The sequence below is a fragment of the Sapajus apella genome, unplaced genomic scaffold, assembly GCF_009761245.1.
Source record: "Sapajus apella isolate SASKATOON/1434 unplaced genomic scaffold, GSC_monkey_1.0 scaffold95, whole genome shotgun sequence".
NCBI classification, from domain to species: domain Eukaryota; kingdom Metazoa; phylum Chordata; class Mammalia; order Primates; family Cebidae; genus Sapajus; species Sapajus apella.
Window position 1 is genome coordinate 2,887,866 of NW_022437035.1, and position 26,311 is coordinate 2,914,176.

The following is a 26,311-nucleotide window of genomic DNA, read 5'->3' on the forward strand; positions in this document are numbered from 1 at the left end:
CGTTCAACTCACTCAGTCATTCAACTCACTCGGTCGTTCAACTCACTCGGTCGTTCAACTCACTCGGTCGTTCAGTTCACTCGGTCGTTCAGTTCACTCGGTCGTTCAACTCAGTCAGTCATTCAACTCAGTCATTCAACTCACTCGGTCATTCAACTCAGTCAGTCATTCAACTCACTCGGTCATTCAACTCACTCGGTCATTCAACTCACTCGGTCGGTCAACTCACTCGGTCGTTCAACTCAGTCAGTCGTTCAACTCACTCGGTCATTCAACTCACTCAGTCATTCAACTCACTCGGTCATTCAACTCACTCGGTCATTCAACTCAGTCAGTCATTCAACTCACTCGGTCATTCAACTCAGTCAGTCATTCAACTCACTTGGTCATTCAACTCAGTCATTCAACTCACTCGGTCATTCAACTCACTCAGTCGTTCAACTCAGTCAGTCATTCAACTCACTCGGTCATTCAACTCACTCAGTCATTCAACTCACTCAGTCATTCAACTCACTCAGTCGTTCAACTCAGTCTGTCGTTCAACTCAGTCTGTCGTTCAACTCAGTCGTTCAACTCACTTGGTCATTCAACTCACTTGGTCATTCATGCCTCCTATATGCAGGCACATGCTAGGGCAGAGCTTCCTAAACTTTCTGAGCTCACGACACCATTGAGATCTCAGGAATTTTTTCACAGATTTCCTAGGCCAAAATACCCAACAGTTCCATTTATTAAACAGTTAGGTACAAACAACTGAATGAATAGTTAACTCTTCACAACATAGCACCCATTTGAAAAAGTAATACATTTTTCTTTAATAAAGAAAAATGGTTTTATTTCATTATTAAATAACGACAATTGCTGGCCAGGTGTGGTGCCTCACACCTGTAATCCTAGTGCTTTGGGAGGCCGAGGCAGATGGATCACCTGAGGTCAGGAGTTCAAGACCAGCCTGGCCAACATAGTGAAATCCCATCTCTACTAAAAACACAAAAATTAGCTGGGCATGGTGGCATGTGCCTGTAATCCCAGCTACCCGGGAGGCTGAAGCAGAAGGATCACTGGAACTCAGGATGCAGAGATTGCAGTGAGCTGAGATCACACCACTGCACTCCAGCCTGGGCGACAGAGCAAGACTCTGTCTCAATAGTAATAATGATGATGATGACAATTGCGGCTACAGGGACATGTATACCCTTCGGGCTGTGCAAAGGAGGATTGCTTGGGGCTAGGAGTTCAAGGCCAGCCTGGGTAACATCAGGGTACTCAGGAGCCTGTCTTCATAAAATATTTTAAAATTAGCCAGACACGGTGGTGCACACCTGTGGTCCCAGCTACAGGGGAGGCTAGGGCAGCGGGGTCCGGGAGCAGGAGTCAAGGCTGAAGTGAGCTGTGTTCATGCCACTGCACTGCAGCCTGGGTGACAGAGTGAGACCCTGTCTCCAACATAAAAATAAAGTGGAAATGAAGATATGATATCTGTCTTAGGGTCGTAGTGATAATTAAATGAGTTCATAAATATAAAACACTCAGAACCGCACTTGGCTCCGAAAATGCGCTCAGGAAATGTGGGCTGTTTTGGTCATGATTGTTATTACCCTCAAGGACTTTGGAGGAGGATTAGAAATACTATATGCAAATCATCTAATACAGAATGGTTGTTCAAATATTTTGGAAATTAATTAAATTATAAGTTAATGTGTTAACCATGCCAGGACACCAAAGCAGTGGTTCTGAGCCCTTGCTAAACTTTAACATCACCTGGAGAGTTTTAAAAGGAATACTCTGGGCCGGGCACCATGGCTCATGCCTGTAATCTCAGCACTTTGGGAGACCGAGGTGGGTGGATCATTTTGGGTCAGTAGTTCGAGACCAACCTGGCCAACATGGCAAAACTCCACCTCTACTAAAAATACAAAAATTAGATGGATGTGGTGGCGTGCACCTGTAATCCCAGCTACTCGGGAGGCTGAAACAGGAGAATTGCTTGAGCCTGGGAGGGGGAGGTTGCTGTGAGCTGAGATCCAGCCACTGCACCCCAGCCGGGGGACAAAGGAAAGGCTCCATTTAAAAAAAAAAAAAAAAAAGGAATACTCTGGGTGTCTAATTAAATTTAAATACCATAGTGGGCAGAGCCAGGGCACAGATAACCCAAGGCCATTCTAGTACTTAGCCCGGGGGTCCTGCTCCTAGATCTGCTGTCAATATCCTCCTTTACACCCAGGTCTAATGATTTATATGTCATCCACGTTCTACCTCCCCAGGGCCAGGATAGTATTTAGTACAGGTTTGGCACCGGGAGATACCTGCGGAATACACACAGGACTGCATTGGTGTCAAGCTACGTGAAGGCAGGGACCATGTCCGCCTTGCTCATCATTGTATGCCAAGCACATACAATGCCTGGCACACAGAAGGTGCCCAATAAATATTTGTTGTCTTAATTAATCTGTTAATTTATGAAAGAAAATTTCAAGGGAAAGATTCATAGGGAAATTCTTTTGTGCCTCCACTGCCACCTGCTGGTCATTTTCCTGCACTGCAGGTAATACAGCAGGGTTTTGTGTTTTCTGAAGGGTGCCACCAGTGTCAACAAGAAAAAACCTCCTGCCGGGCGCGGTGGCTCAAGCCTGTAATCCCAGCACTTTGGGAGGCCGAGGCGGGTGGATCACGAGGTCAAGAGATCGAGACCATCCTGGTCAACATGGTGAAACCCCGTCTCTACTAAAACTACAAAAAATCAGCTGGGCATGGTGGCACGTGCCTGTAATCCCAGCTACTCAGGAGGCTGAGGCAGGAGAATTGCCTGAACCCAGGAGGCGGAGGTTGCGGTGAGCCGAGATCGCGCCATTGCACTCCAGCCTGGGCAACAAGAGCGAAACTCCGTCTCAAAAAAAAAGAAAAAAAGAAAAAACCTCCTTCACCAAGGGAGGGAAAGTGAGGTTTCTCCTCGGTGCTTCTCCCAGCACGACTGAGGTCACACTGGGTTGCAATGACCCGATAACTGTTCTCTGTTCCCCTTCTCGACTGAGTTCTGGGAGAACAGAAACCATGATTCCCTAATTCACTACTTCACACGCAGCTCCTACACAGGGCTGGGACATTGAAGGAGTGGAGTCTACAGGCTGAAAAAAAAAAGACAAAAAGGAAAGAAAATGAGAAAAATTAAAACTGACATTTAATACCTCTGATTATAAGACTATTATTATTTAGAGTGAGGCTACCTTATACAGCACAATCTAAATGGAAAAACAAGTCAATAGAAATAAAAAATATATAGTAAGTAGGCTGGGCGTGGTGGCTCATGCCTGTAATCCTAGCACTTTGGGAGGCCGAGCCAGGTGGATCATTTGAGGTCAGGGGTTCAAGACCAGCCTGGCCAACACGGTGGAACGCTGACTCTACTAAAAATCCAATAAACGAAAAACAAAAACAAACACCTATCTAGGCATGGTGGTGCATGCCTGTAGTCCCAGCTACTCGGGTGGCTGAAGCAGGACAATCGCTTGAACGCGGGAGGCAGAGGCTGCAGTGAGCTGAGATCACACCACTGCACTCCGGCTTGGATGACAGAGTGAGACTCTGTCTCAAAATATATATATACACATATATATATTAAGTAAACAACAGTACAGCTCGTATGAAACTATGACAAGCATTATAGAAGCCATAAAAATAATCAGTGCATACTGGGTGCTCACTGTGTGCTGCGCATCTCACATGCATGAGCTTGTTTAATTCTCCTAACAATGGCATGAGGTAGCCCATTTGAAAAATGAGGAAATTGAGGCTCAGAAAAGCCAGTGGTGCTCACAGACGTACAACTAAGATCTGAATTCTGAGCCCTTGGACACTTGAGCCCAAGCACTCCTGCTCTGCAGTTTGCCTTGAAGTGAAATGAGGTGAGGTCTTTCAAGAAACATTTATTGGGCACCTATCCTGTACCAGGCTGTCAAGGATGCCGGTAAGCTCAGCTTGGTTGAGGACCAAAGACTTCCTCAGGACATTTTCAGAGGAATAATTGGCATATGATTGGCACTGGGTCCTGTTCATTATACCATCTATGTTTATTGTGAAATAATGCAGGCCTGTCCTGCACCAAAAAAACAATACCTCAAAGCATACGCTGTAAAAAAAAAAAAAAATTCTCCATTCCTACAGCCCATCCCCAAGGTACGCTCTGCAGGGTTAATGATTCCTCGCCAGCCCTTTTAGGCCTCGTTCATGAACACATAATAGAGGCCTCCTTGGAGGGAGCCCCGTGATTGATTTAAGCAAGACTTTGTGATTTGACTCTGGGCTCAGACACAGAAGCGTTGGCTGCATATCCATCCTGCTCTGGAATGCCAGGGGGTAAACTTCAAGGATACAGATGACCTTCAATTAGTGGAAGGATTCGCCTTGGCCAAGTATCAGCTGAACCACTTACTGCCTCATATCTGGGAGTCTTGTGGAAAGGGAACTACATTCAACATCTCTGCCTCTCTCACTCAAGTATTCCAACAGCCCCTGCCCTTGGCTACATCAGGGATCTTCTCCAGCCACCCAGGGTCTTCTGAGTGTCTCTCCCCTATGGCACCTGCCATTTTTAATTAAATTCTCCATTCACACATTTGCTTGGCCCCTGAGAGCACGCAGACTGTGAGCTCTGGAGGGCAGGAGTGGTGTCTGGTTCACCTCCTCATCCCGTTGCTGGAGCACTGCTGGGCATGAAGGAGGCACTCATGAGATATTTTCTGAATAAACGCATCACCGCCTGCCAGAGCATACCTATGGTGTCATGCAAGATGCAACTCCAGCTACACAGTGACCTGGAAAGCGTCTTTCCACAGGCTGACTTCTGGGCTAGATTTTAAGGGTGGGAAAGAAACTGTTTATAACTCCCAGTGAAGACTGCTATGGACATATAAACGAAAACCCTTCAACCTCAAGAGCAGAAGCCAGATTCCTCCCCATCCACCCACTGGAGGAGATTAAAGCCCAGATTCCTCATGCACGGTGATCACTGTGACTAAAATATACCATCGATTGATTCTTTCATCTTTTCGTTGGAAAAGTGATACATTTAAATGCCAGCAAGACCGGGCAAGGACCACGTGAAAGACAATAGGGAGTGGCAGAGACTGTGGCTAAGGTAAAGAGTATGGGGGCGTGTGCCTGTAATCCCAGCTACTCAGGAGCCTGAGGCAGGAGAATTGCCTGAACCCAGGAGGCGGAGGTTGCGGTGAGCCGAGATCGCGCCATTGCACTCCAGCCTGGGTAACAAGAGCGAAACTCCGTCTCAAAAAAAAAAAAAAAAGGTATGCCTGGTCTAACCAGGAGAGCCACGACTCAACTCCAGCCAAGCATTTCCATGTAACTTCATGAACCCAGCATTGCCCGATCTTTTAATGTTTCAGAAGAAGCCAGAAATCTAAATTATTATTTGAAATCTCCTAATTTGTGAAAGCTCAGTAACTATTGTTTTAGTTGATATTGCACAAGCTAAGTGGAGCCCACATGTAAGTCATGTTCACAGAGAAAAAGGTTCTTGCTGGGACCTAAATTGTACTGTGTGCCTTGAACCACAAGTACCGTGGGACCAGGGACGGTATCTGTTTTATTCTCCTCTGTGTCCTCAGTGCGTCTTAGGTTATTGGCACATAATAATTGCTCAATAAACATTATTTGTGTAACTAAAGGAATGCTTCCTGTGAACTGGGCATTGTGCTGGCTATGAGCATAATATAAATTTTAAGCCTGGGAAAGAAGTGCCATAAAAGATTCTGAAGCTATGATGGAGGTTTGTGCAGGTGATAAGACAGAGTTCCAAGGAGAGAGTTCATGACATTGGGGAGCAATCTCTGTCTTGAAGGGATGCTTGAGGTTCATCTTGCAAAATAAGATGCTTCAAGCAACACATATTTATTCTCTCACAGTTTCTGTGGGTCAGGAGTCTGGGCATAGCTTAACATACACACCCATGCCCATAGCAGTATGTTTCAGAGTAGCCAAGAGGCGAAGCGACCCAGGTGTCCATCGATGGATGCACAAAAAACAAAATGTGGCACCTGCCTACAATGGACGATTAGTCTGAAAAGGAAGAAAATGTTTGACACAACTTCCAACATGGATGAACCTTGAGGACATTACGCTAAGTGAAAGAAGCCAGAGGCAGAAGGAAAATATTATTTGAGTCCACTAACAAGCAATCCTTAGAGCTGTCAACTTCGTAGAGACGGAAAGTAGGATGGTGGGTCCCAGGGGCTGGGGATAAGCTGCTTAATGCACCTAGAGTTTAAGATTTGCAAGATGAAAAGAGTTCTGGACATTGGTTGCCCAATGATGTAAACGTACACTAACCTACTGGACCGTACATTTAAAACGGATAAGATGGTCAATTTTATGTTATGTAGATTTTACTACAATTTAAAAATTTTTAAATAATAAAGTTTATAATGTTTCAGGATTTGTAGTCCTGTGTGTGAAGCAGTTTGCTGGCTGTCCATTCCATATAGGTGCTGAAAAAGGATTAGGTCTCACATTGGGCCTGAAATGGGTTAAACCTGCACGTTCAACTCTCTGATAAATGCTGTGATCCCACACCTTGGGAGGCTGAGGCAGGAGGATTGCTTGAGCCCAGGAGTTTGAGACCAGCCTGGGAAGCATAGCAAGACCCTGTCTCTACTTTAAAAAAAAACTGAGGCTGGACACAGTAGCTCACGCCTGTAATCCCAGCACTTTGGGAGGCTGAGGTGGGCAGATCATGAGGTCAAGAGATGGAGACCATCTTGGCTAACATGGTGAAACCCCGTCTCTACTAAAAATACAAAAAACTAGCTGGGTGTGGTGGTGGGCACCTGTAGTCCCAGCTACTAGGGAGGCTGAGGCAGGAGAATCGCTTGAACCCGGGAGGCGGAGGTTGCAAATCGCACCATTGCACTCCAGCCTGGGTGACAAAGCAAGACTCCATCTCAAAAAAACAACACAAAAACCCGAGTGTGGTGGGACGCACCTGCAGTCCCAGCTACTCGGGAGGCTTAAGCAAGAGAATTGCTTGACCCTGGAAGGTCATGGCTGCAGTGAGCCGCAGTTGCACCACTGCACTCCAGTGTGGGTGTCTTAGGCTGCCGGGACTTTGTGTTGGCAGCTGAAGAGAGCAGCCACCAGATGGCAGTGTGGACTGATTTTTAATAATTGGAGCCTTTTATTGGATTCTTACTGAATCCCAGGCCCTGAGGATGCGCTTCTTTAACAGGCTCATCTCCAGTGAGGGAAACAGATAAATACTTCAGTACAATGCAGTGAATGCAGTGCTGAACAGCGGAAAAACTAAGAAGACTTATGATTCAGTTGATGGTAGGAGGTATCAAGGAAGGCTTCCTGGAGAAGGAGAAATGAAGACTGAGTATTGAAAGATAAGATCTAGTCACCACAGATGTGCAGATTAGGTGTCAGGTGAAAAGCAAGATTTCATAATTAAACACCAACACCACCATCCATCATTTACTAAGCACCTATGACATGCCAGAAACATCCCAAGCATTTTCTTATTTAATCTCTCTCAGTCCTCTGAATTCCTATGAGATAGATACCACTGGCCGGGCACGGTGGCTCACACCTGTAACCCCAGCACTTTGAGAGACTGAGGCAGATGGATCACGTGGTCAAGAGATCGAGACCATCCTGGCTAACATGATGAAACCCCGTGTCTCTACTATAAATACAAAAATTAGCTGGGTGTAGCGGCACGTGCCTGCAATCCCAGCTACTCGGGAGGCTGAGGCAGGAGAATCGCTTGAACCCGGGAGGTGGAGGTTACAGTGAGCCAAGATCATGCCACTGCACTCCAGCCTGGTGACAGAGCAAGACTCTATCTCAAAAAATGAAAACAGAGATAGATACCACTTTGATTGTCATTATGCTAATGAGGAAACGAAAGATCAGAAAGGTTATGCCACTTGCTGGCAATCACACAGCTAATAAGTAACAGAACTCGTATTTTAACCTTGCTTCCACAGCCCATTTCCTTCTATCATGCCTATATGTAATCTGCGCCCAGAGGTGGAAGACGGAAAGGAGAGCTTGAGAAATAGAAAACAGTCTGATGCAAGGTGGGGGTGCAGAGGGAGGAAGCTGGAGGGGCTGACCAAAGCTAGATCACACAGGTGCTGAGCGGGACTCCCCAAAGATTTGCATCGTGTCCTCAGAGCTCCTTCTGGCTTGCATTTCAGCGGAGGAGTCCCTGGCATGTGACAACCCAGGACTGCCTGAAAACGGATACCAGATCTTGTACAAGCGACTCTACCTGCCAGGAGAGTCCCTCACCTTCATGTGCTACGAAGGCTTCGAGCTCATGGGCGAAGTCACCATCCGCTGCATCCTGGGGCAGCCGTCCCACTGGAACGGGCCCCTGCCTGTGTGTAAAGGTAAAGAACCCTACTGACCACACAGGGTCCCCGGGGCCTGGAGATGTCAGGATTGACTCACAGGAGTTATGAACTTGCTCTAAAAAGCTGGACTAGGAGTTCGAGACCAGCCTAGACCACATAGTAAGACCCCCCCCCCCAGTCTCTACAAAAAACAATTAGTTGAGCATGGAGATACACACCTGTAGTGCCAGCTACTCGGGAGGCTGAGATGGGAGGATCACCTGAGCCTCGGAGGTCAAGGTTGCAGTGAGCCATGATCATGCCACTGCACTCCAGCCTGGACAGAGCATGACTCTATCTCAAAAAAATTAAATTATTAAATTTTAAAATAATAAAAAGCTGAGCTGCTGTACTTCATTAAAACCTAAGATGTCACCCATTACTTTATACACCAGTAAAAAAGAAAAAAAATGCTGCCAATTATACTATGACACAATGTCTTCTAGCTTAGCATTTTTATTTTTACTTACTAAATGATCTTTTGGCCAGCCGCAGGGGCTCATGCCTGTAATCCCAACAATTTGGGAGGCTGAGGCAGATGGATCACTTGAGGTCAGGAGTTCAAGACCAGCCTGGCCAACATGGTGAAACCTTGGTCTCTACTAAAAATACAAAAAAAATTAGCTTGATGTGGTGGTGCTGGCCAGAAGTCCCAGCTACTTGGGAGGCTGAGGCAGGAGAATCACTTGAGCTCCAAAGGCGGAGATTGCCATGAGCCGAGGTGGCACCACTGCACTCCAGCCTGGGTGACACAGCAAGATTCTATCTCAAAAAGAAAAATCTCTCTAAGCTTTTTATCACATGTCACAATTATGAAAATAGAAGCAGGCCAGGCGCAGTGGCTCATACCTGTAATCCCGGCATTTTGGGAAGCTGAGGTGGGAGGAGTTCAAGGCCAGCCTGGGTAACATGATGAAACCCTGTTTCTAAAAAAAAAAAAAAAAATTCAAAAATTAACCATACGTGGTGGCGTGTGCCTGTAGTCCCAGCTACTTGGGAGACTAAGTTGGAAAGGTCACTTGAGCCCAGGAGACAGAGGTTGCAGTGAGGCAACCTCTGGGTGACAGAGTGAGACCCTGTCTCAAACAAAGAAAATACAAGCAAAACAAACTGGCTCCAGTGTATTTAAAACTACCCCACCTTCAAAGTCTGGCACTTTTGATTTTCTAAATTATTACTCAATTTTTTTGTAAAGACAGGGTCTTGCTATGTTGCCCAGGCTGGCCTAGAACTCCTGACCTCAACTGGTCCTCCCTCCTGTGCCTCTGAATAGCTGGGATTGCAGGTGTGAGCGGCCACACCCAGTTCTAAAATCATTTCTTACTCCAAGTCTTCAACATCCTATTTTTCCACTCAATATTGCTCCTGTCGAATGCCATTCTGTACTAAAATATATATATATTTACATACATACATGTGTATGTATACATCTATATATACATGCATACATAGCTCCTGTCCCATGAAAGCGTCAGGGTTGCAAAATTCGTTAGGAACATCCACAACGAACTAAAGTCTTTGATACTAGGGGTTTGCAGTTACACTGACACAGGGCTGGGACGAGGTTGAGGCCAGAGAGGTGCCTGAGGTTAAAATGGAAGGAGGTGACCAAGTGTCCCGGACGTCAGCCTTAAAAAGGAGTCTCCGTACACGTCTCGCCCTAGACGCCTCTCACCTTGTCCTAGTCCCGGCCCTGAGAGCCAGCCTAGTTTTTGTTTGTTTGTTTGTTCGTTTGTTTGTTTGGAGACAGGGTCTTGCTGTGGTGCACAGGCTGGAGTGCAGTGGCGTGATCATGGCTCACTGCAGCCTCAACCTCCTGGGCTCAAGCGATCCTGCCACCTCCGCCTCCCGAGCGGCTGGGACCACAAGTGCACGCCACCATGCCCAGCTAAATTTTTTTATTTTTGTAGAGATGGGAGTCTCGCTATGTTGCCCAGGAGGGTCTCTACTCCTAGCCTCAGCTGATCCTCCCATCTCGGCCTCCCAAAGTGCTGGGATTACCGGGCCCGACCTCAGCCTGCTTTGGACCCCTGCTTAGAGACCATGGCTTAATTGTTTCCCACCTCCTGCACCGCCTTCTCACAACCACTTACTTCCCAGGGGTTAGGAGTGCTCCCCGACTGCGCACGGGGGGGGGTCTCCCAGGGCGCTGCCTGGCACTCTGCAAACGCTGATACTCTTAGGCCCCACGTTTGTGCACACGGGGAATCGTGAGCGCCACCTGGTGGCAGCTATTATTACACACTGTGGCGTGAAGCCTCGCCCCCATCTCCCAGATGGTGAAGTGAGAAAATTGCACCTCAATTGAACACTCATCACTAAAATTAAGTTGTAACACACTAAGTAAAATTTGGATTCGTTTATCTGGACCTTTGAAGTGCACAATCAGTAATAGTAATGGAAATACGTTCAGTGCTGTAGGCCAGTGGATCTTAACCTTTATGCCCCTTTGAGAATCAGGCAAAACGCTCTGAGTTGGCTCTCCAGAAGAAACAGAAGCATGAAGTGTTATCTCTCTACTTGAGAACCCATAACCTCAGTGGATCCCCAAGTGCCTTATTCATGCACCCCATTTCTGAGGCTTAAAAATACTTTCCCAGCTAGTTTGTCCACTCCTAAGTATATTTCCAAAAGAAGTGAAAACATGTATGCAAACAAACACTGTCCGTGTATGTGCATAGCAGCATATTCACAATACCCACAAGATGGAAACAACCCAAATGCCCATCAACTGATGGACTGATAAACAAAAGTGTGGCATGCTCAGATAAAGGAATATTATTAAACCAGAAAAAAAGGAACGAAGTACTGATACATGCCACGACACGGCTGAATCTCAAAAACATTAGGCTACGTGAAGGAAGCCAGAGCCATAAGGTCACATGTTTTAGGATGCCGTTTATATGAAACATCTAGAATAGGTAAATCCATAGAGACAGAAAGCAGAGTCGTGGTTGCCTGGGAGCAGCTTAATGTGTTGGGGCTTGTTTTGGAGATGATGAACATGTTTTAGAACTAGACAGCGGTCATGGCTGTACCACATTGTGAATGAGCCAAATGCCACTGAGTTGTAACGCTTTAAAATGGTTGATGTTATGTTATATGAATTTTACCACCTTAAAAAAGGAAAAAAAATCCCCTGAATCACCTCATTTAGGTCACATGACCACTGTCTAAGATAGGGGAGTCATATGACCTGTTTTACAGATGCGAAAGGAGAAGCTCAGAGAAATGAGTGACTTTCCCAAAGCCACACAGCTACTATAAGACAATGCGAGGACCCGAACCCACATCTCATGACTGTAAATGTCCTGCCTTCAGGGCTATTAAGAAAGACCCCAACCAGCCAATCGCCACAATATGGAAAGCTAAGTGTTTTCACACATACCAGAATCTACCCCAGATCTCCCAGATCAGAATCATTGAGAGGTGGGCCTGGGATAAACCTTTTAACAAGCTCTCAAATGCACTTGAGTTTGAGAACCATGGAAGGTCGTGACTGCCAAACATTTGGTGCAAACATAAACAGAGTCCTGAGCCCTTTCCACGGAGATTCTGACTCTCTGGGTCTAAAGCAGGACCCAGGGACCCATTTAACCACACAGGTGAATTGTATCATCAACCAAGTCTGAGAAACACTAGCATAAGGAATGCAACTTAATCTTACCAGGTATCAAGCAGGGGTCATCACATGAATGACAATGACTTACATAAACAGTTCTTACTAAGAGAACAAGGGATCCTTTTGAAGAGCAGCAAACAGTAAGAAAGCCACAATTAGCATTTAGAACAGCTGCCTTCCCTCATTCCCCTATAATTTTCACTAAGTCCAGCCCTGCATTTGAATTTATTTATTTATTTTTAATAGAGATGGGGTTTTGTCATGTTGCTCAGGCTGGTCTTGAACTCCTAGGCTCAAAGAATCTGCCCACCTCAGCCTCCCAAAGAGCTAGGATGACAGGTGTGAGCCGCCGTACCCAGCCTGAATTTATTTTTGATAGCACCGGAAACCTGCTTTGTAGAGTTTAAGTGCTGGGAAGTTCCTGAGTAAAGATACCCTGTAAGCCCTCTAACTGTCACGTGGACGTTAATAGAAATTAATTTGACATTGTTGATGAGTTTTCTGCAGGGGAGAAAAATTAGCTGGATTTGTTTTTTAAGAAACCTACGCAAACCACAGTGCTTCCATTATTCATGTTAAAAATAAAATAAAAAAAATTTAAAAAAGAAACCTAAATAAGAAAACCATGAAAAGAGCCACTTTGGCCAGTACAATGTGATTTTATCTGGCACAGTGGCTTTTTTAAATTCTTCTTGGATTAACTGCAAAGGTATCTCAAGAAACAAGTAGAAGAAATCAGAGTTGCAAATGAAAGGAACAGAGTTTTCCTCTCTTCCTCCATCCCTTTCTTCCCTGGAAGCCAGTGCTCATCACCTGATCTTCCAGTGTCACATCTTTCCCTAGGCTTATACAAATAGACATACTTGGAAAGAGAGAGGGATGTTTGTTTTTCTTTTACAAAAAAAATAAAAATAAAGCTGGGTATAGTGGCTTCCACCTGTTACACCTGCAATCCCAGCATTTTGGGAGGCCGAGGTGGGAAGATCGCTTGAGCCCAGGACTTCGAGAGCAGCCTAGGCAAAATAGTGAGGCCTCATCTCTACAAAAATATCAAAAAAAATGAGCTGGGCATGGTGACAAGCTCCTGTAGTCCCAACTACTTGGGAAGCTGAGGCAGGAGTATACCTTGAGCCCAGGAGGTTGAGGCTGCAGTGAGCCGTGATTACACCACTGCACTCCAGTCAGGAGACAGAGCAAGAACCTGTCTCAAAAAAAAAAAAAGGAGGGGGGGGGTCATATCATGCCGTACTCTGTGTTTTCCTGTTTACAAATGTAGCCACAATGTCATCTTATTTTTCAAATTGCCACCCGTCATTCCATGCTTTGCCTGTTCTCCAGTGCGTCCAGCCCTTCCTCTGTGGATGAAGACACCAGTTCTCTCCCGGTTTTTTGTTTCGTTTTGCCAAAAAAAAAATTATTCCCCATGAATCCTTGGATGCTGGCACTTTTCATCCTGCAGGACAGATTCATCAAAGCAGGATTAATAGTGCAGACAAAGGTCTGTGGATATCAGGTTGTCCCGGATGTCACCAAATCGCTTCCACAACCGGAGCAATCCACGCTCACCAACAATGTGTGATAATGTCCATTTCTCCACATCCTCTCCGGCGCTGTATGTTTTCCATTTTTTTTAAATGCTGCCAAACTGATAGGAAAATAAAACTACCATCAGAATAGACACAAATGTAGCTGGGTGTGGTGGTGCACACCTGTTATCCCAGCTATTTGGAGGCTGAAGTAGGAGAATCGTTTTATCCCGGGAGGCGGAGGTTGCAGTGAGCCAAGATGGCACCACTGCACTCCAGCCTGGGTGACAGGGCAAGAGTCAGTCTCAAAAAAAAAAAAAATGATAAAAGGAGGCTCCATTTGGCACATGATCCCCAAAACTTCTCTTTTCTATGGGCTGGTATTCCTAGAAGCCCCACAAGGTGAATCAGCTCACTGCTTTCTCTCACAACTGTGATGGAATTGCTAGGAGGAAAGGAAACGATAAATCACTTCCTCTTCCAAAAAAAATCTCGGAGCCATGACATTGTGACCTACGGCAGGGGAAGCAAATCAGTGCCAATGTGAGGCCACCTAGCTGGGACTTGGGGGCCCCAAGCTTCAGCCTGGTTCTGCCGTTGACCTCCTGTGTGACCTTGATTGAGACGCCCTCCCTCTCTGACCCGTTTTGTGAAATAATTGGGTGAGTCCAGATCAGAGTGTCCGAAGAAGAGTCAGGCAGCCCACCGGATGCATCAGAACAGCTGGGGAAATGGTGAGACCTGCAGAGGTCTGCTTCTGAGGATACCAACCTGGCAAGTCCCAGGAATGGCCCAGGAATCTGCATTTCACATGCCCCCTCCCCATGCCCCGGGGTCTATGAGCACAGGGCTGCAAGGGACCCATGATTCAATGCCTCCTCCCAGCTCTAAGATTCCAGGACACTCACACACTCCCACTTAACCACGGTGTGACTCACGTCTTAGACGGGACCATCTGCTTCAATCTTTTCATTTTCTTGATGCCAAAGCCACAGAGATGTCTGCACTTAGCTAGCCCGCTGGGTTTCCAGCTGGTTCTGTTGTCATGGTGTGATGATGGCATAAACCAGAGAGTGACTTTAACCAAGGCATGCATTAGAATGTCTTGGGATTGGGGAGATAGGGACAGCTAAGCCTTTGGTGGCCACTCCCTCCTATCCCCTAATGCTGCAATTTTTTCACTGAAGTCCCTCATGGTGGCATTTTGCATTCCTGGAATAAACATCCATCCTAGTTGGTATATATTTGTGCTTGGCTACCATGATGACAGATGACAAAGATGAGCGCCACTCCCCACCATCTTGAACTTCCAGAGAGGTTTTACAGAAAATGTAAATGACTAAAAATAGTTTCACATGGGACGCAAAGCCTCGTCAAATAAAAAGGGAATAAAAATGAGATGAGAAAGGTTGACACAGATAAACATGTCAAAACGGGAAAACACTTCCACCTCTGGCTGGATTTTGAATGAAGGTCTTAAGCCTCACAGACCGTTTGTGTTTTGCCCTACATGAAAATGATGAAAAGACCCTCATCACATAATTAAGAGCAGAGACCAGAGGCACTTGAGCAGCCTTGATTTAAATCCTGCCTCCATCGCTGAGAAGCTGTGGGATGTCAGAGAAGTTGCTTCACTTCTCTGAACCTCTGTTTGCTCATCTGTAAAATGGGGATGAAAATAGCATTGACCTAACAAGACGACTGTGAGGGCTAAATGAGCAAAGGTATGCAGGGTTCTTGGCACAATTTTGGACACGCGGTGAGCGTTCAGTAATTGCTAACCATCACTGTGGTTCATCTTGGGTCTTACCTATCTCATCTTCTCTTGGGAACCTAGGAAGTGAATAGTCCAGGCAGGTTCACTGATTGTAGCGGCCCAAGCTAAGTAAGAACATAACACTACCGTCAGCAAAGCATGGCATGGGCTTTCGCATCTAATTTTTTGGCCTCATTTCATGCAAACGAAGTGAATTCACTTTACATTGACCAATGCTTCCTGATTTCTCTTTCAGTTAATCAAGACAGTTTTGAACATGCTTTAGAAGGTGAGTTCCAGAATGAAGAAAAAAAAAAAAAGTTCAATAAATCAAACTAATAGCTCAAAACAAGGGCAGGTCTTCGAATATCTTTACGTAGATGCTTTAAAAAATAAATAAATTCTGCCTTCACACTGCCATAGATAATTTTAAATAATATTGTAAGGGAAAAAAGTATGGGATTTGCAAGGGAAGATCCTAACTATCACCCGAAATGGATTTGACAGCAAAGGAGAAGGAAAGCTTGGAGCCCATAAGCCTGAGAAAGGCATAACCCCGCTGTGAAACTTGCCATGATGCCATTCTAGGAGAGCTAAATCTAGCGACGTCCCACCTTCCATGCTGAGAGTCCTCCTGGTCTCCAGAGGGAGGAGTTCGCCCCAGAAGCGTTTGATGGTCCATTTTCCCAAGTCTTTTTCCCCCCAACTTACCCATCCCTTCTCCCCTGTCTCCTTACTTCAGCTCTGCTTTCGTTAGAAATTCCCAAGTGAGGCTTATTCATGAGGAGCAGATGTGAAAATCTATCCGGGATTTTCTTTTGGTTTTGTTTTCATTTTGTGGTTCCTTCCCCTCCCAACCCCTCCCACGTGTAAAATGTCCAGCGTTCTATGTCACTGCTATTGAACTTGGCACAAAACCACTCACCAGGGCTGTGACGTAAGATAGATACTGTAAATATTAATGTATATATATGTAAATATACAGTATATTATAGTGTATATATTTTTAAATATATACTCTAATATATTGTTTTATTTTTTTTTAATGTTTTCACCCAGTCAAGCAGTTTTTATCATTCCTGGAGCCATCGTTAGCTTTCTGACAATAATGAGTTCACTTAGAATCTGGAGCTATGTAAATTACATTTCACTAGTGGCGGTTCCTTGTAACAGACAGCACTTGAATCCAAGCAGGTGGAACCAGGGCTCACATATAAGTGAAGGAGCATGAATTAGCCACTCCACCTGGCAAATAGAGGGCACTTTGTGTTAGCCTACATTCAGAGTATCCTTTTCCTGCCTTTTGCCAACCAATGAACCATGAGAACACCTCAAAGGGCTGGGGTTGCCCGAAGCTTAAGGGAGTCATTGTAACATTTTGTACTCATGCATTTATTGTGGGTATTAGGATTGATTTTTCAGACCCCATAAAGTGGTGGTTAACGGATTATAGATTGGTGTACGGCTAAGCTCTATTAGATGTGACCGTGGAGAACGGCAGAGGAAACGTGGAGGCCAAGTTTCTAGAAGGGATGTGGGATCCCCCCTTCAAGCAATAGCTGTTATGGTTCTTGAATTGCCACAAACAGTGGGAGGTTGAGAGAGCAGCCCGGGAATGTGCAGTGGGAGGGTCTGGGAATCTAAGCCAGGCCTTCACAGTAGGGGTGTCATTGGGGTGTACAGGACAGAGAACTGTCCCCAGTGCTCAGAGCCAACGCCTGGACTGTAGAGTGTGACTCAAACGGTCTAGGAGGGGCCTGTCAGTCTGGGTGCAACAAGCTCCCCACGCCACAGGGGAGCACCAGGTCTGGGAATCCCTCAGAAACCTTGTGGCTGGGGCCGGGTGCAGTGGCTCACGCCTGTAATCCCAACACTTTGGGAGGCCGAGGAGGGTGGATCACGAGTTCAGGAGTTCAAGATCAGCCTGACCAACATGGTGAAGCTCTGTCTCTACTAAAAATACAAAACCTAGCTGGGCATGGTGGCACACGCCTGTAATCCAGCCACTCGGGAGGCTGAGGCAGGAGAATCGCTTGAACCCGGGAGACGGAGGTTGTGGTGAGCCAAGAGTGAGCCATTGCACTCCAGCCTGGGAGACAGAGCAAGACTCCATCTCAAAAAAAAGAGAGAGAGAGAGAAAGAAAGGAAGGAAGGAAGGAAGGAAGAAAGGAGGGAGGGAGGGAGGGAGGGAGGGAGGGAGGGAGGGAGGGAGGGAATTTTGTGGCTGGCCGCCAGCACCATTCAACTCATGGACACACACAGAGCCCAGATTTGCCCACCGGTTCTGTATCTCAGGTCCAGACACATGCCTATTTCTCTTCTCCACTCTATGAAATATCAAGCAAATCTGCTTTCCCAGTTACTGAATTTGGGATTTTCTCCAAGACTTCCTGTGAATTGGACTTTAACCAGATTTTAACTGTAGCCCCCCCCCAAAAAAATGAGAATGGTATAACTGAGTTTCAAACAGTGTAATTCTCTGTAGCGCCTATGGCCAGCCCACCCAAGGATGAGTCTGGGATCCCTTGCAAAGGACCAGCACCATTTCCTTTAGTCTTTGGAGAGCCATCTTCAAAGGGTGGAGAACTGGGCATATGGGCACTCACCTGGGAGCCAGGTACCTGGGAAATGAGGACCTCACTGGCTCCTGTGTTCAGTAGCAGAAGCGGCAGCAGAGACGTCGCTGGAAGGGGGGAACATGGCCTTGGCTATCTTCATCCCGGTCCTCATCATCTCCTTACTGCTGGGAGGAGCCTACATTTACATCACAAGGTAGGGAGCTGATGGGGGAGAGGACTGCCCAGCAGCGCTCGGAGGGACTAGGTGGTTCACCTCTGAGTCTCAGGGTCTCCACCGTAGCTTGGGCAGAGTGGCATTTGTGTAATCAGAGATGGCCAGATTGAACACACCTCTGTGGGATAAATATTTACGTTGGGCACTTATGAAGCCTCCAAGCAAGTAAGACAAATCCTATTCCTGACCTCAGAGAGGTTATGGTTTAGTGGGGGACGTAGACATGACTCCATCACTCACTCACTCGCTCACTCACTCATTCACTCATTTATTCAAATATGTATTGACACTCTGCTGTGTATCAGACATTGTCCCAAGCGTTGAGGGTCATAGAAACTTGCATTTGGGGCCAGGCGCGGTGGCTCACGCCTGTAATCCCAGCACTTTGGGAGGCCGAGGCCGGTGGATCACGAGGTCAGAAGTTAGAGACCAGCCTATCGACATCGTGAAACCCCGTCTCTACTAAAAAATACAAAAAAAATAGCTGGACGTGGTGGTATGCGCCTGTAATCCCAGTTACTCAGGAGGCTAAGGCAGGAGAATTGCTTGAACCTGGGAGGCAGAGGTTGCAGTGAGCCAAGATCGCAACACTGCACTCCAGCCTGGGCAACAGAGCGAGACTCCATCTCCAAAAAGACAAAATAAAACAAAGCAAACTTGCATGTGACGCAGAAGGAAGATATTAAACCATGCCCTAGGATAGTCACTCATTCTTTCACATTCACGGCTGTTGAGCACCTACTAGGTGTCAGGCAGTTTTCTGGTTCTAGAAACATCGTTTGTGGAAAAAAAAAAATAGAAGGAAATATACGGGGTCCAGGTTCTAACAAGGAAAGACAGACAATAAGCAAAGTATATAAGGAAATATGTAGAATGTTACAAATTGTTGAGTGCCACAAGAGAAGGCTGGGAGAGGGGAAAGAATTCTGGAATAAAAGTGGCAGTTCAGCCGGGCGCGGTGGCTCACGCCTGTAATCCCAGCACTTTGGGAGGCCCAGGTGAGCAGATTACAAGGTCAGGAGTTCGAGACCAGCTTGATCAGCGTGGTGAAACCCCGTCTCTACTAAAAAGATACAAAAATTAGCCGGGCATGATGGTGCATGCCTGTAGTCCCAGCTACTCAGGAGGCTGAGGCAGGAGAATCGGTTGAACCCAGGAAGTGGAGGTTACGGTGAGCCAAGATTGTGCCATTGGACTCCAGCCTGGGCCACAGAGTGAGACTCTGTCTCAATAAAAATAAATAAATAAAATCAAAATTTAAAAAATTAGCAGCCCGGCACGGTGGCTCATGCCTGTAATCCCAGCACTTTGGGAGGTTGAGGCAGGTGGATCACGAGGTCAGGAGATTGAGATCATCCTGGCCAACATGGTGAGATCCCATCTCTACTAAAAATACAAAACTTCACTGGGCATGTTGGCACATTCCTGTAATCCCAGCTACTCGGGAGGCTGAGGCAGGAGGATCACTTGAACGAGGGAGGTGGAAGTTGCAGTGAGCCAAGATTGCGCCACTGTACTCCAGCCTGGCGACAGAGCAAGACTCCATCTCAAAGAAAAAAAAAAAAAAAAAAAATTAGCCAAGTGTGGTGGCGCATGCAGGTAAGAGGATCACTTGAGCCCAGGAGGCAGAGGTGGCCATGAGTTGAGATGGCACCACTGCACTCCAACCTGAGTGACAGAGCAAGACCCTGTCTCAAAATAAATAAGTAAATAGGTGGTCAAGGAAGTCTGATCTAAGGCAATATGGCATACAGTAGGTGCTCAATAAATGCTCGTCATTGTTCTTTTTGCCCTCCACATTCAAGAGGGACTTGAATGACCTTCCAGGAGAAAACAAATTAAGCTCCGCCCCCTCTTTAGTAAGGGGAAATCACAAGGCTTTAGTTCTCCCTGCCTGGGTTGCAAGTTGAGAGCAATTATGATTTCTGCTTTCACCTCACTAGGATTCTCGCCTGCAAAAGGCTGTTTGCACACATCCTCGTTGTCATTCACAGAGGTGCCGCTGCTCAGGAAGTGGCACCAACTGTTCCCGTTCAATATTGTAATGTGTCTCCTCGCTGGAGAGAAGTAACTTCTCTCTCCTTTCTCTCCTCCAGATGTCGCTACTATTCCATCCTCCGCCTGCCTCTGATGTACTCCCACCCCTACAGCCAGATCACCGTGGAAACCGAGTTTGACAACCCCATTTATGAGACAGGGGTGAGTTGGTCTCTCATCTCTTCCCAATTCCCTTCTCTTGGCTCTGAATTCACCAACAACAAGACGAGACGTTTCCTTTTCTATTGCTCACAAGAGGCACAGCCGGTGGTCCTGTCTTATCCCCACGAAGACCCCTAAAGAGGTAACTGCTGGGAGAACTTACAAGTGGTTGGTGCTGAGGACGAACCCAGGAGGCTGATTACTGTCAGCAGAACACCCACAGAAAATAAAGGCTGCACCCAAGACCCACAGAAAGCAGACCACCGGTGGCCTGGTGTCAATGTGCAGTGTTCCCATACATCGCACTGGGCTCCCCACTTCATTCAATGGCAGTATGAAACATCCCCATGCTAGGAAAATAGTCGTGAACCCAAACAGACACAGATTCCACCATTAATGAGCTTACAGTCTTGTGAATGATTATTATCAATAATACACGCCATGTGCTGGGCACTTTAAATGCATAATCTCCTTGAATCCTTGCAGCTGTCTGCAGTAGGCTCCACAGTTATCTCTAATTGATTGATGAAGACATTGAGGTCCAGAGAGAGAAAATAATCATTTGGCCAAGGTGGCGCACAGCCAGGATGCACAGCCTGAAGTGAGGATGCAAATTCAACCTGACACTCTTAATCATGATGCTATTCTGCCTCCCTTGAACCTCAGACAATCCAATGTACCCAGGAATATTTCGATTACAACAAATAATGCTTTTAAAGGACTATGAACAAATTGAATAAGGTGCTAGGAGAATGTATAGCGGGGACATTTAAAGGGGGTTGGGGAAGCCATCGTTGAGAAAGTGAGAGTAAAGCTGGGACATGGGAAGTGGGTAAAACTCGAACGGCGGGCTGAAGACGATCCCAGACAGAAAGGAGAGCATGTGCAAAGGTCCAGCGCACATACGAGGAAGCAAAAGGCTGGTTGTGACTTTGTAAAACCACCATCCTTCAAATTCACTGGGTAACGATGTGCAACCGTCTCCCAAAGTTTGTGAGAATAAGCCTGCCTTGTTTCTTGTCCTGCCAACCTGCCTTCACCTCCACTTCCTCTGATCTCCTGTGTTAGTTATCTCTTGTTGTGTAACAATATTACTGCAACTTAGGGGCCTAAAACAGCACACATTTGTTATCTCATAGTTTCTATAAGTCAGGAATCCAGGCACTGCCTAGCTAGACCCTCTGCTTCATGGCTCACAGGCTACAAACAAGGCAGAAACTTGGCTGCAGTCTCATCTGAGGCTCAACCAGGGAAGGATCCACATCTGGACTCGTGGTTGTTGACAGCATTCAGTTCCTTGCAGGTTGTTAGAAAGAGGCCCTCAATTTCTTGTAGGCTGTTACCTAGGGGCCACCCTCAGTTTTCTGTGTGTGGGTCTCTCCATAGAGCAGCTCATGACATGGCAGTTGACTTCTTCAAAGCCAGCATGAGAGAGTCATCTTGCAAGATACAAGTCACAATCGTGTGTCATGTAAACATGGAAGTGACATCCTAACACTTTGTATTCTGGTTAGAATCAAGTCACAGTCTCTACCCACCCTTAAAAGGAGGGGGCCACTCAATGGCATGAGCTCCAGGAGGTGGGGATCATGGGAAGCACCTTGGAGCCTGCCCGCCACATTCCCATCTACGATGAAGCATAGATGTGATTGTATATCTGTGTTGGACAAACAGGAGCTGGAGACTTCCATTAAAGCCTGTGATGGTGACAACTTCCAGGGCTGACCCTGTGACTTCTTCTATCTCCTTGCTCCTTGTCCCTGGGGCTTGGAATACATTATTCACACTCCATAAATACTGAAGGAATAAAACTACCCACTGTTGTGGTCATTTCAGATGGCAATGGTAGATCAGGGCATATGTTATATTGCATTCTATGTAGTTTGCTTTGAAATAATGAGAAAAGTTCAGACTGATATAAAGAAGAATTATAGAGACTAGACATTATGAATACTTATTAGTAAAGTGTATCAGTGACCTAGAGCTATATGCCGAGTAACAAACATCTCCAAACTCAATGGCTTAATGCAACAAGCATTCATTTGCTCATCAGTCTGCAGGGCAGTGTTTTAGGCTCATTTCAGCTAGGTGGTAATCCTGGCATTGGCTGGTTAGTGGCTGGCTGACTCAGCTCTGCTCATTTTCCTGCAGGGACTGAAGGCTCACAGGGCATGCCCTGCTCATGGTGATGACAGATGGGCAGGTTGCAAGCAGAAACGCACAAGCATGTTTCAAACAGCTGTTGTACACCATTTCTTTATAACCCATTGGCCAAAGCAAGTCAGGGTCAGAGTGGGAGGGCACTGCAAGGTCATGACCAAGACCATGGGCATAGAGGTGCCAAGAACTGCATCTCCCTACATATGTCACTCTACCACGCAAAGGTTTGACAAATCTCTGCTTCTCTCTCTTGCAGGAAACCAGAGAGTATGAGGTTTCTATCTAAAGAGAGCTACACTTGAGAAGGGGACTTGCAGATGTGAACTCAACCACAATCTCCTCGAGACATTCATCCAGAGACCATGTGGCATTTGATTGAAACCCCAGAGTGTTGACAGCCTTTTCATTAGACTCTTTATTGAAGGTTTACTGTTTTCTTCCCTGTATTTATTATATTTAAAAATGAAATAGGTGTGGGTTTGGATGTTTTGCGGCCTCAGCCAAATTCATGTTACAGCCTCCGTTCTGAAGGCAGGAGGAAGACTTGCAAAATGGCAAACAGCGGCAGCAAAAACATAAAACAACAGATGGAGTTTCTCCCATCAGCAATGCCATGCTAAGGCTGCATCGAATCGCATGCATCTTTGGGATCCATGCCCGTGGTGTTTTCAGTACAAATCTAAGCCCCAAGATTAGGTTGGAAAGGGTATTTCTTGTTGGCTTAGCTTGGGTTGGAATTTAGCATGGGTATTTAAACCCAACTGGGAAGCTGTGCTCCAAAACAGATTCTGGGTCCTCTCTTCCCATTTAACCAGCTTCTGAAGGGTTTTCCAGAGCCCCTCCCTCTCAAGGTTCTTCTGAAGGCAGCAAGGGTGTTATGTAAACATTGTCTTACCACTCTGGCCTCACTGGACAATGACAAAAGAAGAAAATGTGTTCTCTAAAAAGGTGATAAATGACCAAAGGGGATGTTTCAGAGAAAATGAGAGATTTGAGAGTTCCAGTGAAGAATTCGGTGAGGGAGATCATTGGGTGAGGGTATTGGGTTAATAAAATGTTCTTTTCTTCGACACTCTTTCAATGATGAAAGAGCACGTAATTTATGCTACAAGTGCCAGAATTGATCCTCATGTTCAGCAAGCCACTCTCAAGCTGTGGTAATAAACACACAGGCTCGGGAGGCACCGGCGGCCCCACTCACACAGTGACAAGGATTTGTAATGGGAAAAAGGAGGCGCCATGTTTGGAAATCCAGGGGTGAGCTCTGTTTTCTCCTGGGGTTCTGGAATATCTCAGCCCTCAAAATAGAGGAGACTCAAGTGCACTGTTTCTCTAAAAGGTGTCATCTTCGGAATATACATGCCGTCAAGGATTTCAGGGGGCGGGAGGATCCTAGGAGAAGAAACTACTTTTCTATTCTCTGAAGCTCTGTCTGGATGTTGGAGGGTGGTGTGAATGCTGACAGAGGAGGTGCAGGGAACAGGGGCAGGGGGTATTAAATCACAGCAAACCATCCAGTGGAATCCTGCATCATCTGACCAGAACATCAATGAAGACAGAGAGAGGAATTTCATGCAGAAGGGATTCCATAGCCCCACATCTAAACACACAGGCATTCCTCCTATTTTATCAGGGTCTGTTTTCCCCAACCCAGTGAAACTAGTAAGTGTGTGACTCTTTGGAAGAGTATTTTCTCAATACAGGTATAAAGAGAAGGTGGAGGGTACAGGTGCATGGAAGAAATACTATGTGTGAAGCAGAGTCACCTCCCTGGGACCGGTGACATGGTGGTGACAGCCAGTGGCTTGGAGAGGCACACAGGCTCAGTGGCATGTGGAGTCCTCTTTGGTGCCCTCCCATTCTCGCTGGAAGTGATTCAAGTCTGGTTTTCAAACAAGAAAAGCCCTTTCCGGCTGTAGGGAGAATGGCAGGGAGTCTCTGATTTGGTGGTTACATTGGAAATATCTTAAGCAAGATAGGGCAAGTCGGGTTTATGCACACACGTACCCTCCTTGCCGGCAGGAACTCAGACCTCAATCTTGGGGGTCAAAGACCAGAATATTTTCCTTCCGCCAGAAAAGAATCTTGCATATATACTCCTGAAGGCATGCATTTGTGGTCCATGGCAAGAAATCGCTAAGGACTGCTTTCCAGGACCCAAAGCCCACCCCCATTTAATGCAAGAACCAGAGAAGTATTCCAGGCCATTAATGAACAATGTCATGTTTAGAGAAAGATAACAACACAAATAGTGTCACCTTTCCATAAAAGGCAGAGCCCAGTATGTTTTATCTGACGCTTATTCTAACCCTAAACCTGGGTCACCTGGGATGAAGAACGCTATTAATAATGTTCCGTTTTAAAACATATTAGGGTTGTGTAAAAACTAAACATTTGCCTCTTATCAAGACTTTCAAAATATAAATCTTTATTTTAATCCTGCTCCCTAAAACTGGTCAGGCCACATCCTAGGTATTGTATTCTTACTGGCTATTGGATAGATAGAAAAGGCATTGGGTTTTTTTGTTTTTTGGTGTTTTTTTTTTTTTTCCAAGAGACCAGTGTCTCAGTTCTGTCTTAGTATTACTGCACCTGTAACCATGTTTTAAAAGTTTGTTTTAGCCTAGAGATGGATCATACGAGTTCAACGCTGTACAGTGATTGAAAAGACAGGTTGGTGTCTATTTTTCTTTTTAAAATATCTGAACGTGTATTTGTAACATGTAAAGGTAAAAAAATTATAGTGCCAAAAATGTGCAAGGCATCTCATTACGGTTCATATATGTCTGTTTTTATAAGATCAACATGAAAACCCATTGGGATTAAATATTTTTGAATAGGATACACTCTTGAGAAACTCGAGAATGGACTGAGCCTTCCTACAAGCCACTCTTTGTTTTTAAAACAGTGGGGAAATACGTTTACAGAGATTGTGAGCTTCAGAGAATGCATGTGATGGCGTGTATTACATGCTAATCCATATAAGCTGTATCTGTCAGCCGCCACCCTGTGCTTTAAAAATGCACACACTCAATCCTCTTTAGCTTGGAGCTCAGCTTTTTGCTTTTTTTTGTAGAACTATTTAGCTAACATAAGTATTCTGATCGCCACCTGATGGCCATTCTTACCTAGTTTCATAGATGTGCTTAACTATGATCTTTTGAAGCTCCCCCTTGGAGAGCCTACAGAACCTCAGGCTGATAGCTTGGAAAACTGCCAAACAGTCCAGAAGGAAGCAAAGTGTCTGCGTAATCTGGAGGGTTGTATAAGAAGTAGTGATTTGGCAAATACGTGGGTAGCTTTAGGCTGAGACACGACCCTCAGGCAAAAATGCCGTTAGACTAACTCAGAAGGGTATGACCCGCCTATGTCCTTGACTAGGCATGATGGGTCATTTGGGGTCAGATATTGTTTGAGTTGTTCAGCACCCCCAAAGGTAGGCTTTCTCCTGGGAAATTTTCATTTCCATTTTATCGCCAAACAGAATAAAATGCAAAACAAACTTTCTAAGCTAGAATAACGAAATTAAGTCATTTTCCATTTTGTATATATTGATGCTAATAAAACAGATGAAAAAGAGTCCAGTGTGTGGGATTTTTGTTACAGACACTTCAGGATGGCACCAAGTGGAATGATTCCAGTTTCGGGGATTGGGCTGGGGTCACACCTACTGATACTTTGAACACTAAGACAGGACTTCCCACTCTGGAATGTTTCTGGGACCTTCAAGGGATGTTTGGGACAAGGTGGGTTTGAGGATACTGCCATCATCAGATGTTCCACCATCCTCCCTGTCTTCACTCAGCCTGCCATAAGAAAACACCACAGACGAGATGGGTTAAAC

The 26,311-nt window shown here is 45.9% G+C and overlaps 1 protein-coding gene across 5 annotated transcripts in view; it reads left to right on the forward strand.

Annotated features, from left to right (window-relative positions):
- SEZ6L (seizure related 6 homolog like) overlaps window positions 1-26,038 on the forward strand; it is a 214,851-nt gene extending 188,813 nt beyond the window's left edge. Inside the window, exons 13-17 of one of the 5 annotated variants that reach the window (XM_032256706.1) lie at window positions 8,214-8,408; window positions 15,572-15,604; window positions 17,973-18,087; window positions 20,205-20,307; window positions 22,724-26,038. In XM_032256706.1, coding sequence (XP_032112597.1) covers window positions 8,214-8,408; window positions 15,572-15,604; window positions 17,973-18,087; window positions 20,205-20,307; window positions 22,724-22,753 — 476 coding nt within the window. In that variant the 3' untranslated portion in view covers window positions 22,754-26,038. The remainder of the gene's footprint in view (window positions 1-8,213; window positions 8,409-15,571; window positions 15,605-17,972; window positions 18,088-20,204; window positions 20,308-22,723) is intronic. The other 4 variants (XM_032256707.1, XM_032256708.1, XM_032256709.1 and 1 more) reach the window with 4 other exon arrangements.
- Window positions 26,039-26,311: the final 273 nt, after the last annotated feature.